At 39.8% G+C, this 14,937-nt stretch overlaps 1 protein-coding gene across 1 annotated transcript in view; it reads left to right on the forward strand.

Moving 5' to 3' along the window:
- The window catches only part of utp25 (UTP25 small subunit processor component), a 34,181-nt gene extending 30,888 nt beyond the window's left edge, over window positions 1–3,293 (forward strand). Inside the window, exons 11-12 of the mRNA XM_060830878.1 lie at window positions 1,760–2,005; window positions 2,666–3,293. Of these exons, the coding sequence (XP_060686861.1) occupies window positions 1,760–2,005; window positions 2,666–2,912 (493 nt within the window). The 3' untranslated portion in view covers window positions 2,913–3,293. The remainder of the gene's footprint in view (window positions 1–1,759; window positions 2,006–2,665) is intronic.
- Window positions 3,294–14,937: the final 11,644 nt, after the last annotated feature.

Raw genomic sequence — 14,937 nt, forward strand, 5'->3', positions numbered from 1 at the left:
TTCTTTTTCGCAGGGGGTGGTAGATGGTGTCTAACTCATTGTGGTTGTTAATACAGTTCCGGTTGGAATGCCATGCTTCTAGGAAGTCTTGTGCGTGTCTCTGTTTGATTTGTCCTAGGATGGATGTGTTGTCCCAGTTGAAGTGGTGTCCTTCCTTATCTATATATATAAGAATACTAGTGATAGAGGGTCATGTTTTGTGGCTAGTTGATGTTCATGTTTCCTGGTGGCTAGTTTTCTGCCTGTTTGTCCAATGTAGTGTTTGTTACAACTCTTGCACGGTATTTTGTAAATGACGTTAAGTTTTGCTTGTTGTCTGTACGGGGTCTTTCAAGTTCATTAGCTGCTGTTTTAGTGTGTTGGTGGGTTTGTGGGCTACCATGATGCTAAAATGCACCTGGCTCCTTCACCCAAGTCATTAATATAGATTGTAAATAATTGAGACCCTAACATCCAATCGTGTGATGTCCCATTAGGAAGTTTTCCTGAAAGTGACCATTTCATTTTACTACTTTCTGCTTGGTAAGCAATTCTCTTTCTACCCGAACATATTGGCCCCATCGTGGTCTGTTGTGCAGTAATCTTTTTAAAGGCACCTTATCAAATGCTTACTGGAAATCCAAATCCACAATATGCACAGGTTCCTCTTTATCCACTCTGCTCTTTACATCCTTTATTGAAGAGATCTGGTAGAGATATGTTTACTCTATTTGATTGTATTATGATTTTCAAAATATCCTACTACCTGAATTATGGATTGAAGATTTAAAGATTACAGCTAATGCATTCCTCAGTCTCTGTGGCACTTCTTTTAATACTCAAATATATATGCCATTAAGACCAAGGGACTTGTCAGTCTTTAGTTGTGTTAGTTTGCCTAGTACTTTGCTTGCAATAATTGTTTTATGTCTCCCTTCCCTTTGCCCCGATTAGTTGTTAGTAAACTTTTAATGTCATCTACCATGGAGACAGATATAAAATATTTGTTCAAAGTTTTTGCCATTTCCTTGCTTTTCAGTAGTAATCTCCCAAATCATTCTCTTTAGAGGATCAATATTTACTTTAGCTGTTCTCCTACTCTTTCTGTACATATAAAGGCTCTTGCAGCAGTTTCAATATTTCTTGCTAATTTTTAAATGCCTGTTACTCCTTTATTTACCATCTTACCTTGTAATCTATTTTCTAAATCCACTTTAACCAACTCCTATCTTCATCCTGTTGCAAGAGCCTTTTGATTTTAGTTTGTAGTTTCAGACCCAAGTTTCTCATTGTGAAACTGAATGTGATGTTTGTCATTTTGTGATCATTGTACTCTGAAGGATCTATTACTGTGAGCTGGTAGGTTAAACCTGTCTCATTACCCTTTGTCAGATCTATGCTTGTTCTCATCACTGGTGATTCTTGATTCAGTCATGAATACGGATATAGTGGGCTAGGACAACAATTATTGTCCATTCCAAACTGGCCTTGAGAATGTGTTGACAAAGTGGCTTCTTGAACTGCTGCAGTCCACATGGTGAAGATACACCCAGAGTACTAATAGGGGGGATTTGACCTATTGACAGTTAACATGTACTGTAGGGCTCAGAAGTGATCAAGAAATAACCAGGACTTGTAAGAAAAACACTGCTATAATGGCGGGCAACTTTAATCTTAATGTAGACTGGACAATTAGACAGAATAACTAGACAGATTCTAGTGTTTAATATCCTATCTTCTAATTTTTCTAATGATTTGGGTTTTTTTGTTTGCTCCAAAGGTTTGAATTCTTTATCAAGAGTATTTTGCCTCAATACAGAGAAGCAGTTATGTCTCACACCTTAATTTACATACCGATATACTTCGATTATGTGCGACTGAGAAACTACTTGAACCGTGAAGAAGTAAATTTTTCTCATATTTGTGAATACAGCAAAAAGTCCACTATTAATCGAGCCAGATATCATTTCCTGAAAGGGGAGAAACCTTTTCTCTTATTCACTGAACGTTTCCATTTCTACAAAAGGTAAGATTCCTGTAATTCAATAAAGCTCATACAGTTTTGCACAGTTCCATTATTTACCCAAGCTCTCAGTAAAGACTGAATGCCTTTTTTTAATATCTGTGATATTCACAGTATAGACAATTTTCAGTCTTGCAAGGGTAAGCAGACTTATGTCAAAGAATGGATTTATACTATACTATTGTGTTGATCCCAGTGCCAGAATTAAAGGTCAATTGGCAAATTTATTTGGGTTAATTAAAATGAGGCATTTTGCATTTCCTTTAAACCTATTTCTAATCAGAAGTTGAGAATCAGTTGCAAATAATGGCCAACACTTTGGTTTTGCCACATTATCTACAGCCAAAATTTTTATAATTAATCAAAATGAGTCCTCTTACCGAATTCAGTGGAATTTCTCTTCAAGTTGAGGATGTTTGGTTTGGAACAGCTTTTAAAAGCGGTTTTAAATGTATAAAGCTACCATTTGTTTTTCAACAACTGTCCTGTTAGTAGTTCTAGCTAATTAGTGTTGCTATCTTACAAAGTAATCCTGCATTGTCAAGCAATCAACACACAAAAGTGTACATTCATTACATTCTGAATTTGGGAACAGTTTAATGTGATTTGATATGTCTATTGTGTGTTTCCCTTTTGAATAATTCTAAATCTTTCTTAATATAGGTACGCAATTAAGGGCATCAGACATCTTATTTTCTATGAGCTTCCTACATATCCGCATTTCTATAGTGACATTTGTAACATGCTAAACCCAGAAAATAGAGGTGATGAAGCAACGTGGACTTGCACTGTTTTATATTCCAAGTATGATGCTCAGAAGCTGACCCGAGTGGTGGGAGCAGAACGTGCTGCGCAAATGATTCAGTCTAAGAAATCAGTGCATTTGTTTGTAACTGGAGAAGACAATTAACAAATTGAGGACTAGCAATATCCATCAATTTTGTAATCACTGAAATCATGAAATTTGAAATGAAAACAGAATTCTGCAGGTGAATCAGCATCAATGGAGAGAAGCAAAGTTAATGTTTCAGCTCACTGATAACACATTATTTTCTATTCACAAATGCTCCCTGACCTGCTGAGTATTTATACTTTGGCCTTATTCTACATTGTTTGCCTTTTTAACTCCAGGAATGTAATACTCAGTTGATCTTTCTGCCTCCATTAATGTAAAAGAAGCACATCATGACTTTTAATTTGACTTGTGTTTTCTCACAAATCCGTAAGTGTAAGACTATATTCTGGAAACATCCTGAGATTAGATTAATAGAAATAAACAGCAATCAAACAGAAAATTCTAGTGCTTTCAAATAAACTGCAGTTTTGTTTATAATTTTCTGTAATTGTCAATTGTACAACTTTTATTAAAACTTTTTAAATAGTTCTCAATTTAATTTTGTATTCTCTGAAATCTTTTGGATAACTTTAGTTGTGAAAGATGCTCTATAAATGCAAGTTAGTCCCTTTCTGATGTTTCTACTGTAGGGAGGAACTATGTGGGGAGAACAGGCATCAGTCAGCTGTCACGTTCTGAAATTTGAAGGTCTAGAATCTCAGACAGCCATCTTGACAGCTGCTGTCAAAAGGTAAATGTGATGTAAGAGTACTGAGATAGTAAACCACATTATCTACAGACAGTAAACAAAAGGCCCAGGTAAATGATGGAATGCATGGGTTTGTGCACATGTAGGGCAGGAGTGTCTGGTCTGGAGTGGGAGAAAGGGCGATCAGGTCCGAGGCATAAAGTGTTGTTGTCAGGCCCTAGTGAGGGAAGGGTGTCGGGTCATGGTTGGGAGGTGTAGTTGAGGGTGTAAGAGGTAAATTCAGTTCAGTAGCTGCTAAAGAGTTAGCCTAGGAATTTAATTGTCTAACTTTTCATGAGTAACTAATTGACTTTAGCAGAGCCCTCTGAATTCTACTATTTTAATGAATACTTTCAGAAGCTTTCAGACATGGATGTGTTGCTCAGTGAAGGCCTGTGACTAGTGCTATGCCACAGGGGTCAGTGCTGGAGCTTTTGTTATTTGTTATTTTCATAAATGATCTGGATGTGAATGTACAAGGCATGATCAGTAAGTTTGTGGATGATACAAAATTAGAAGATATCGTTGATGGCGAGGAAAGTTATTAAAAATTACAGAGGGATCTTGATCAGATGGGGAAGTGGACCGAGGATTGACAAATACAATTCAATACAAGTAAGTGTGAGGTGTTACACTTTAGAAAGTCAAAACAAGGTAGGACTTGGTAAATGATTAAAGTCCTGAGGAGTATTGTGGAACAGTGGGACCTAGGACTACAAATACATAGAATGTTGAAAACAGCGTCACAAATAGATAGGGTGGTGAAGAAGGCATTTAGCATGCTACCTTCATCAATCGAGGATGTTTTTGTTATAGTTGTAAGGCCACAATTGGAGTATTGTGTACAGTTTTAGTCACCCTGTTATAGAAAGACATAATTAAACGAGAAAGCGTGCAAAGAAAATTTACAAGGATGTTGCTAGTATCAATAGGCCTGAGTTATAGGGAAAGGTTGGCTAGGATAAGACTTTATGGAGGAGAATGAAGGGTGACCTTATTGAGGTGTATAAAACCCTGAGGGGCATAGATAGGATGAATGTGTATAGTCTTTTTCCCAGGGATTTGGAGTTGAAAACTAGAAGGCGTAGGTTTAAGGTAAGAGGGGAAAGATTTAAGAAGGACCTGAGAGGCAATTTCTTCATGCAGAAAGTGGTGCGTATATGGAATGGCCTGCCGGAGAAAGTGTTTGAGGCAGGTGCAATAGCAACATTTTAAAAAAAAACATTGGATAGGTACGTGGATGAGAAGGGTTTAGAGGGATATGGGCAGTTGAAACTAGCTGAGTGGGCACCGTGGTCAGCATGGACCCGTTTGGGCCTGTTTTTATGCTTTATTACTCAATATATCTGAGGAGAATTCCACAGGGTTCTCTTGTGCAACTCTAATCTACAATTCAGAAAATGTCCATTGGAAAATCTGGGCTTATGTTTATAATGTTTAAGCTTCATCTCGGATGGTTCATAATGTAATATTTATTGTTGGAAAATAGTTTATTTGTCAAAATTTATTGGTTGCATTTTATGCTCCCAATGGGAACCTGCAGTTGTATAATCTTTTTATCTTAATTGACCCTTCTCCACTTAACCTTCAAAGTTTCGCATCTTGTTGGGGATTTTGTTCCATGCTGCCAACGATTTCATTACTATCCAAGAGGCAATTTTGCACGCAAGACCTTAAGCTGAGGCTCATAAGAGGATTTTGTGGTTGAATACAAATTTACATTCACACTTGGATAGTGAAAACCTTTGAATATTTTAAGTTCTTCCAACCAAAAATCAGTGAAACGAAGTACATCACTGCACTTAATATCCACTTTGTGGATTAACCTAGATATTAACACAATTTGGACTCTGTGACTTATTCTATGTTTGAGAAGATTTATAGCTCCAGTTGTAAGTTTGTTCACTGAGCTGGCAAGTTTTCAGAGGTTTCCTCACCATGCTAGGTAACATTGTCTGTGAGCCTCCATTGAAGTGCTGGTGTTCTGTCCTGCTTTCTACTTGTGTGTCTTGGTCTGTTAAGGTGGGTGATATAATTTCCTGCTCTTCTCTGACGTTGGTAAATGGAGTACAAATCGATGTGTTTATTGAAGAAGTTCCGGTTTGAATGCCAGGCCTCTAGGAATTCCTGTGCGTGTCTCTGTTTAGCCTGTTCTACAATGTTTGTTTTGTCCCAGTCGAAGTGGTGTCCTCCTTCATCTGTGGGTAAGGATACTTAGATTAGCTGATCATGTCTTTTGGTAGCTAGTTGGTGCTCGTTTATCCTGGTGGCTAGTTTTCTGCCTGTATGTCCAATGTAGTGTTTGTTACAGTCCTTGCAGGGTATTTTGTAAATGACATTTGATTTGCTGGTTGTTGGTACATAATCCTTTAGGTTCATCAGTAGCTGTTGCAGTGTGTCGGGAGGTTTGTGGGCTATCCTGATGCCAAGAGGTCAGTGTAGCCTGATAGTCATCTCAAAGATGTCTTTGATGTATGGTGTTGTACATCTTAGTGTAAATCTGCAAGTAAATTTACCAAAATTAAACAGATTGTAATAGAATTCATAAATCTTCATGCTGTAAGAATCACCTTGTGGCCTAAAATGAATTGGGTGGCAGGTGAAATGTTCTTCCTTTTGCCCTTTCAAATCTTTAAAGTTTGGAAGAATTATCAGTAATGTAGTATTATGTTTCAGCTGTACAGACACTAAGACACAGGCTAGAGTGAAAGTAGAATGAACTTCGTTTCATGCTTGATGACAAAACTGGAGCATTTAGCAAAGCAATTCTTAATCCGCATTTAGTTTTCCAAATGAATAGATCACAGTAAGTATGTAATTTTGGAGGAAGGGTCTTGTGGCACAGTGGAGATGTCCCTGCCTCTGGGCCAGAAGGTGTGGGATCAAGCTCTGATGAATCATCTTGATTCAAAATGTTAGCTTGCTCTCTCTCCATGGATGTCTGACCCGCTGTGATCCTCCATCATTTGTTGTTTTCAAGTTCAAGTTGAGTTCAAGTCCTGTCAGCAATAGAGTTGTCATAACAAGTCTGAATTGGTTGATTAACTGTAAAATGGGAGGAAACAACAAGTAACCTAAAATTAATGGGTTGTACAACTCTTGGTGCTGCATGAGGAAGTGAACCAGGAGTGTAATTCCTCCACCATGGCAGGTATGATCCACAATGTCATCATCAGCACTGTAAGTGGGGCAAGGAATGCTCCATCTGGAACAGGATTAAACCCACTCTGTTGGCACCCACTGTTCATATCAGCTCTCCATCTAACTAAACAACTAATGTCAAACAGTCCATGTGTGTCCCTACTCTAGTGAATTTGATTCTACCTTGAATAATAATCAACTCCATTTGCATCTTCCAGAAAACATTTTGTTCCTATGGGAACCTACATTTGAGAAAATTTGAGGAGGATGATTTTGGTGGAAAGGTGAAGGTAGAAACATTGGAAATAGGATGGATGCAGTCAAGAATTTGGACAATTATGGTTGAGGGAAACTTTTTAGTGAGGCAAAAAGGATAACTCGTGTGAAGAGTATAATCATGAATGGATACAATGGCAGGAGGAAAACTCAGATAAAGGAATGGAGTCCATACAAGAAATGGGAATGTAGCCAAAGAAATTGTGGGACTGTTAGGTTGTAAAGGGTATGGTATCCTAGGACCAAGCAGCTGTTGCATTAATGATCTTCCCTCCATCAGTTCAGAGGATGGATGTTCACTGATGACTGCACAGGATTTTGAGCCATCGCCAATGCTGAATTTCTTAGTATCGAAATGTCAACGTTCTGATGCTTACCATTAATTAGAAATTAAACTAAACCAGTTGTATAAATAGTATGGCTACATGAGTTCAGAGTTTAAGTATACTGCAGCAAAAACTCAATTTTTGAACATCCAAAACTTGTTCACATTATATGCCAGATGTATGGTAAAATACTCACTATTTTTCTGGATAAGTGCAGTGCCAACATCAGACAAGAGACTTGGTGACATCCAGAACAAAGCAAATCTTTTGACCCAACACCAGGACAAGGTCTGGTCATGGCATTAATCAACTCCAGCCTCCCCACTACTCTTGACCGACTCCAATTTGCCTGTGGGACCAAAAGATCCACATCAGATGCCATATCACTTGTCCTTCACTCCTCCCTAGAACATTTGACACCACGAACAGCTACGTAAGAATCCTACTCATTGACTACAGTTCAGCCTTCAACACTATTATCCCCTCAAGACTGATTACTAAACTTAGTGATCTTGGACCAAGGTCTACTCTCTGTTATTGGATCCTCAGTTTCCTGATTCACAGGCCACAACCAGGGAAGATTGGGGACAATATTTCATCCTCACGAACACTCAACACTGGAGTGACCCAGGGGTGTGTACTCAGCCCCCTACTGTACTCACTGTATACCCATAACTGCGTTGCCAAATACCAGACTAATGCTACTTACTAGTTCGCTGATGAGACCACCGTAGTCAGTCGAAACTCAGATGGCAACGAAATAGACTACAGATGGGAGCTGGAAGACCTGGAAAAACGGTGCACTGAGAACAACCTAGCTCTCAGTGCCAGCAAAACTAAGAAACTCATTATTGACTTTGGGCAAGATGTACCTCATGCCCCCCTATACATTAACAGCACAGAGGGGGAGTGAGTGGAGAGTGTCAAGCTCCTGGGAGTGGTCATCCACAACAAGCTGTCTTAGACTCTTAATGGGGACGCATTGGTTCCAAAAGCCCAACAAAGTTTCCTCTTCCTCAGGAAGCTAAGGAAATTCGGCATGTCAGAGAACACGCTTGCCAACTTTTATCGATGTGCCATCGAGAACATTCTGTCTGAATGTATCACTACCTGGTATGGCAACTGTACCATTCAAGATCGAAGACAGTTACAGAGAGTGGTGAACTCGGCCTGGTCGATCACAAAGGCCAACCTCCCATCTATAGAATCCATCTACCAGGCCTGCTGTCAAGGAAAGGCCACCAACATTCACAAAGATCCATCCCACCATGCTAATGTTTTTCTACAGCATTACAGGTACAGAAGCCTGAACACATGTACCAGCCGGTTTCGAAACAGTTTCTACCCTACTGTTGTTAGAATACTGAATGGACTGTTAACGTTTGCCTGTACCTGTGTTTTTGTCTTTGCTGCTATGTACCTATTATTTACTTATCTATTCTACTTAACTCTGTGATCTGCCTGTATTGCTCGCAAGACAAAGCTTTTCACTGTGCCTCAGTACATGTGACAATAAATTCAATTCAAATTCAAATTCAAGTGGCACCGGGGAGTAATATCTGCAAGATAGTTGGCTGCAACTTGACAAGACTCCTCTGAAAGCATCCTCCAAATCTCTGTAACCACCTAGAATTATAGGGGCAACAGATGTATGGGAACACCACAACCTCTTAAGTTCCCCTTCCAAGACCCAAATTTCTGACTTGGAATGATATTGTTATTCCTCCATTATTGCTGGGTTAAAAATCTGGAACCCTCAATAGTGCTTTAGGTGTACAAAGACCACATGGATTGCTGTGGTACGTGAAGTTAGAACATAGAATACCACAGCACGAGACAGGAACAGGCCCTTTAGAGTGCTGGTATTTGCTGCATGTGGTCTGTATCAATAGAATCCCTTCAGTGTAGAAATAGACCGTTTAGCCCACATCAACTTTCCAAAAAGCATCCCACTCCCCTTACCCTATATTTCCCATGGTTAATCCACCTAGCCTGTACAGCCTGGGACACTATGGGCAATTTGGCATAGCCAATCCACATAATCTGCACATCTTTGGACTGTGGGAGGAAACCCACGAGACACAGGGAGAATGTGCAAACTCCACAAAGCCATCCAAGGATGAAATCAAGCCCAAGGCCTGAGGTGCTGTGAGACAGCAGTGCTAACCATGGTGCCACCCCATTTCTCTGCCTGTTCATGTGTCTGTCTAAATGCCCCTTAAATGTTGCTTCTGTCACGTTCCCTGGCAGTGTGTTCCAGACACATACCATCTTCTGTGTATTAAAAAACTTGCCTCACGCATCTCCTTTAAACAGTCCCCATTTCGCATTAAACCTATGCCCCTTTGTTATTGACGTTTCCTCTCTGGGAGAAAAGAGTTCAACTGTTCATCCTATCCTTGCCTGTCATAATTTTATATACTTCTATCAGGTCGCCCCTCAGCCTCCAACACTCTAGCAAAATCTATCCAAGTTTGTCCAACCTTTCCTTAATGTTAATACATTCCAATCCAGACAACATTCCAGTAAACCTCTTTTGTACCATTTCCAAAACGTCAGAGCTGCACACAATACTCCAAATGTGACCTAAATAAAGCTTTATCTAGCTGAAATGTGATTTGCCAACCTTTATACTTGATACCCTGGCTGATGAAGGCAAACATGCTATACGCTTGTGCTGTACGTTTTAATCACTTTATTCACATGTGTTGGCACTTACAGGGAGAGGTGGACTGGCACCCCAAGATTCCTCTGTATATTAATGCTCTTAATGTTTCTGCTATTTATTGTGTACTCTCCTATTAAGTTTAACCTCTCAAAATGCATCACCAACGTAAGTTCAATTAGGGACGTGTTGTCTTAACTATGCCAGTGATGCTCACATTCCACAATGTGTTTTTTATAATTATGGGTAAAACACTCTTAGCCAAATAACAAAAAAATCTCTAAACTGAAGAATCCAAGGTGAGGCAAATAGTGGGTGGAAATTGGAAGCATAGCCAAATACTAAAGGTCAAGGTTGCAACAGAAAGCAGCAGTAACACTGTCTTTAGTGAAATGAAGAAAGGTTTTGAGGAGCAAATCTAATTAATATGATATGTTGAGTGGTTTATTACGAAAATTAAAAGATTAGCTTTATGCACTCTGTACAGGTAGAAACAATGTGAAAAAATGTGTTCAAACAGATCAATTTTTGGAGAGGCAATGGCCTATTTGTATCGCTGGACGGTTAAGCCTTGGTAATATTAAAGCCATAGAGTCATAGAGGTATTCGGCACAGAAACAGAAGCTCTGGTCCAACCTGTCCACGCCGACCAGGTATCCCAACCCAATCTAGTCCCACCTGCCAGCACCCGGCCCATATCCCTCCAAATCCTTCCTATTCATACCCCCATCCAGATACCTTTTTTTTAAAAAGAAAAATATTTTTGAGTTTTTTGTTACAAAATAACAAAATTAGTACACAATAGTGTATCAACTTTACAGTATAATAACAGCACCAACATAAAATTAAGAAAACTAACTACTAATCTACACTACAAACTACTGAAACACAAAATAAGATATAGGAAAGAAGACTCTATATATAAAAAAAGACTACAGTGTCATACATTACTAACAACAAAAAAGGTAAACAAATACACATTGAAAATAAAATTATATCAAGTCATAACAAAACCCGTATTTGTACAGAATTCTTCCTCCCTGGGGCCTCCGAACCGACAAACATCATCCTCACGGCTAAACAAAGGCCCTAGACAGTATGGCTGAGACATCTGCATCAGTGTAGTTCAAGAAGGGCCACCATGTTCTGTAAAATAATTCGGTTTTTTGGTGTACCATATTCGTAAGGAAGTCCATGGGAATATATTCCATAACTATCTTATTCCAATTTGAAAGTCCTGGGGGGCTTTCCAATACCCAACTTAATAAAATATCTTTCCTCGCACAAAAGGAAAGGATAGTAAATAGTTTCTTCCCGTATGCATCTAGAGAAGGAAAGTTTGGAATGCCCAAAAGGAGACACACAGGTCCAACCCAATCTCCGTTCCCAAAATCCTTGCCAAGGCATTCACTACACTATCCCAATAGCTACGAATCTTATGGCAGACAATGAGTGAAATTACCAACTTCTATTTGACATTTGGGGCACATTGGAGATGCTCCTACCTTGAACTTTGCAAGCCTCTCTGGTGCCATATGAGCCCCATAAAGTATCTTCAGTTGAATAGCCTGAGTTCTATTATAGATAGAGATCCGCCTAGCATTTTCCTAGATATCCTCCCACATCTCTAAGGAGAGATTTCCATCCCTAATTCTTGATTCAAGGTTTTATATAACTGTTCCATGTCCTTCGATACCTTATTTCCTAGCGAGTGGTAGAGAGTACTGACCAAGGGTGCATCCATCGGCTGAAGCACTGTCCTTTCCATATCTGATTTGTATGGATTAGTCATCAGTGTGGTTTTTTTTGTATGAAATCTCGTACTTGAAAATATCGAAATCGGTCTTTGCTATGCAACCCGAACCTTTGACGCAAGTGTTTGAAGGACATCATAACCTCCCCATCAAACAGATCTCCCAAACAGGAGATGCCTCTGGACTCCCAAATTTTAAATCCAGCGGCAGTCAAGCCTGGCTGAAATCCCAATGTTCCCACTATAGGAGTAGAAGGGGAGGTTTTTTGTGAATTACCCTCATCTTATCACATCATCCTCCAAGCTTTGATTGTATTTAATACAATTGGGTTTTTACCATGATCCATAATAACTCTCATCTTATCCATAAATAATAGATTGATGAGGGGACATTTTGCTTGGGAAGCCTCAATATCCATCCAAATTTATTGGGTCACAAGAGACCCAATCGGCCACATATGATAACAGAGAACTCAGTTAGTACCTCCTAAAATCCAGAAAATCTAGACCTCCCCTTACTTGTGGAGCTGCAACTTATCTAATTTAATAAGGGGTCGTCTATGATTCTAAGTGAAGGAGCCAAGCCAACCATAATGCTTATGCAGCGCCTGTCTCAGCAACATCAAAGGAAGCATTCACATGGGGTATAATAGGCGAGGGAGAATATTCATCTTGACCAAAGTTATTCTTCTCAACCAGGATATCGGGAGATCTTCCCAGCTTTGGAGTTCCTGCCTTATTTTCTCTAATACATGTGTATAATTAGCTTTATATAGCTGACCAAATACCGAGGTAATAAGAATACCTAAATAGAGAAACCCATCCAGTGACCACCGAAAGGGGAAACGGGATCTATCCGGAAAGTTGGATATGCTGGTAAGACCTCCTTGTGGAATGGCCTCTGATTTCCTAAAGTTAATTTTGTAACCTGAGAACATACCAAATAAGTTAACCACTTTAATTAAGTGGGGCACAGATATTGATGGGTCATTTATGAAAAGGAGGACGTCGTCCACATAGAATGATTTTATGATTACCCGATCCTACCTCCGGGACCGTTATATTAGGGTCAGTTCAGATAGCTTCCGCCAGAAATGGTGAGAGAGGGCATCCTTGACAACAACTTCTGCCAACACTAAAGCTATCCAATCTTATGCCGTTGGTAATTACCGCTGCTTTAGGATCATTATATAATACTGCAACCCACTTGGTAAAGATTTCTCCAATGCCAAACAGTTCTATAGTATAAAAAAGATATGGCCATTCTAACAGATTGAATGCCTTCTCTGCATCTCTGGAGATGACTAATCCTGGTATTGCTCCCTGCTGGCAGACTTGAACCATATTTAACACTCTTCTGATATTATTAGTAGATCTCCGACCCTTAATAAACCCCGTCTGATTCTCTTTTATAATAAATGGTAAAACCCTCTCCAGTCTTAATGCCAGCATTTTTGAGAGAATTTTAAAGTCCACATTCAATAATGATATAGGTCTACACAAAGTACAGTCATCTGGGGCTTTTCCTTTCTTAAGAATGAAAAAGATATTTGCTTCTCTCAAGGAGGGCAGGAGGCTACCTTGACTATACGAATAGTTATACATATCTATAAGTGGTCTGGCCAATTTGTCTATAAATTCTTTATAGAATTCAGCTTGAAATCCATCTGGTCCAAGTGCTTTACCACTCTGGAACTGCCTCACCGCCTCCTGGACTTCCTGGGCATTCAAGAGTGACACCTGCTCCAAGGTTAAGCCCGAGAGGGCCAGACTTTTTTAAAAAAAGACTCCACCTTCCTCGCTCTATCCCCACAGTCCTCTGACGTATAAAATGAGGTCTGCAGATGCTGGAGATCACAGCTGCAAATGTGTTGCTGGTCAAAGCACAGCAGGCCAGGCAGCATCTCAGGAATCTATTCCTGAGATGCTGCCTGGCCTGCTGTGCTTTGACCAGCAACACATTTGCAGCAGTCCTCTGATGTATACAACTTGAAGTAGAATGTTCTAAAGGCTGCATTGATCTTTTTTAGGACCACAAGTCAAGATACCAGCACTTTCTCTAATAGATGTAATGGATTGGGGAGCCTTTTTCTTTCTGACAAGGTATGCTAGATAACTGCTTGGCTTATCAAAGTGCTCAAATAATCTCTGCTTTACAAACAGTATCTCCCTCTTTGCTGTTTGAGGAAGTATGGTATTCAAAGTAGCCCCGAGGGCTGTAATCCTCTGTAATTTAGTAATGGACGGCCTAACAACATACGCTATCTCAGCTGCCTTAAGGCGACCCTCAAGCAGACGCTATTGTTCTCCCTTTTGTCTTTTCCAGGTTGCAGAATATGATATAACCAAGCCGCACGCATATGCATTAGCAGTCGCCCACATCACTGATGAGTTGCTGGCCATACCTGAATTCATACCCCAGAACATTTTGAATTCCTGCGAGAAATATTCTATGAACTTACTATCCTTCAATATGAAAGGGTCCATACGCCAATGTCGGAACCCATCTTATCATCACTAGTCTTGACCTCCATATACACTGATGTGTGGTCGGAAGTAGTTATATTCCCTATTTTACAAGACAATATTGAATTCAGGAAGGTCTAGGGGACAAAAAATTATTGATTCTGATATGAGACTTGTGTGGGTTAGAGTAAAATGTAAAATCTCTACCCTTAGGGTGAAGACACCTCCACACATCTGCCAGTCCCAACTCCCTATTCAGTTTAGCCAACTGCCTAGATCTCAGAGATATACCCGCAGAGCTCCTAGGTATCCTGTCCACCTTGGGATTGATAATACAATTAAAATTTCCCCTATAATTAAGTGACATACCCGAGGGCCATCAGCTTGGAGAGCGGATCCGTTAGGAATTTAAAAGGATGTGCTGGGCGGGGGGGGCAGCAATATGTGTTCAAAATCCCGTACTCCCCTCCATATATTAGAGCTTTAAGTAATATATACCATCCGGACTCATCTTTTATCTGGCTTAGCATTTGGAACGGAAGATTCTTCCAGATAAGAATATCCACTCCCCTACTTTTTGAATTGAAAGATGAAAAGAACACCTGACCAAATCTTCCCTGCTGCAGCTTCAAATGCACCTTATCAAATAGATGTGTCTCCTGTAAAAGGGTTACATCAACCCTCTCTTTTTTAAGACTTGATAGTATCTTGCTGAGAAGGCCCAG

Source organism: Hemiscyllium ocellatum, chromosome 10 (assembly GCF_020745735.1).
Source record: "Hemiscyllium ocellatum isolate sHemOce1 chromosome 10, sHemOce1.pat.X.cur, whole genome shotgun sequence".
In the NCBI taxonomy this organism is placed as follows: Eukaryota; Metazoa; Chordata; class Chondrichthyes; order Orectolobiformes; family Hemiscylliidae; genus Hemiscyllium; species Hemiscyllium ocellatum.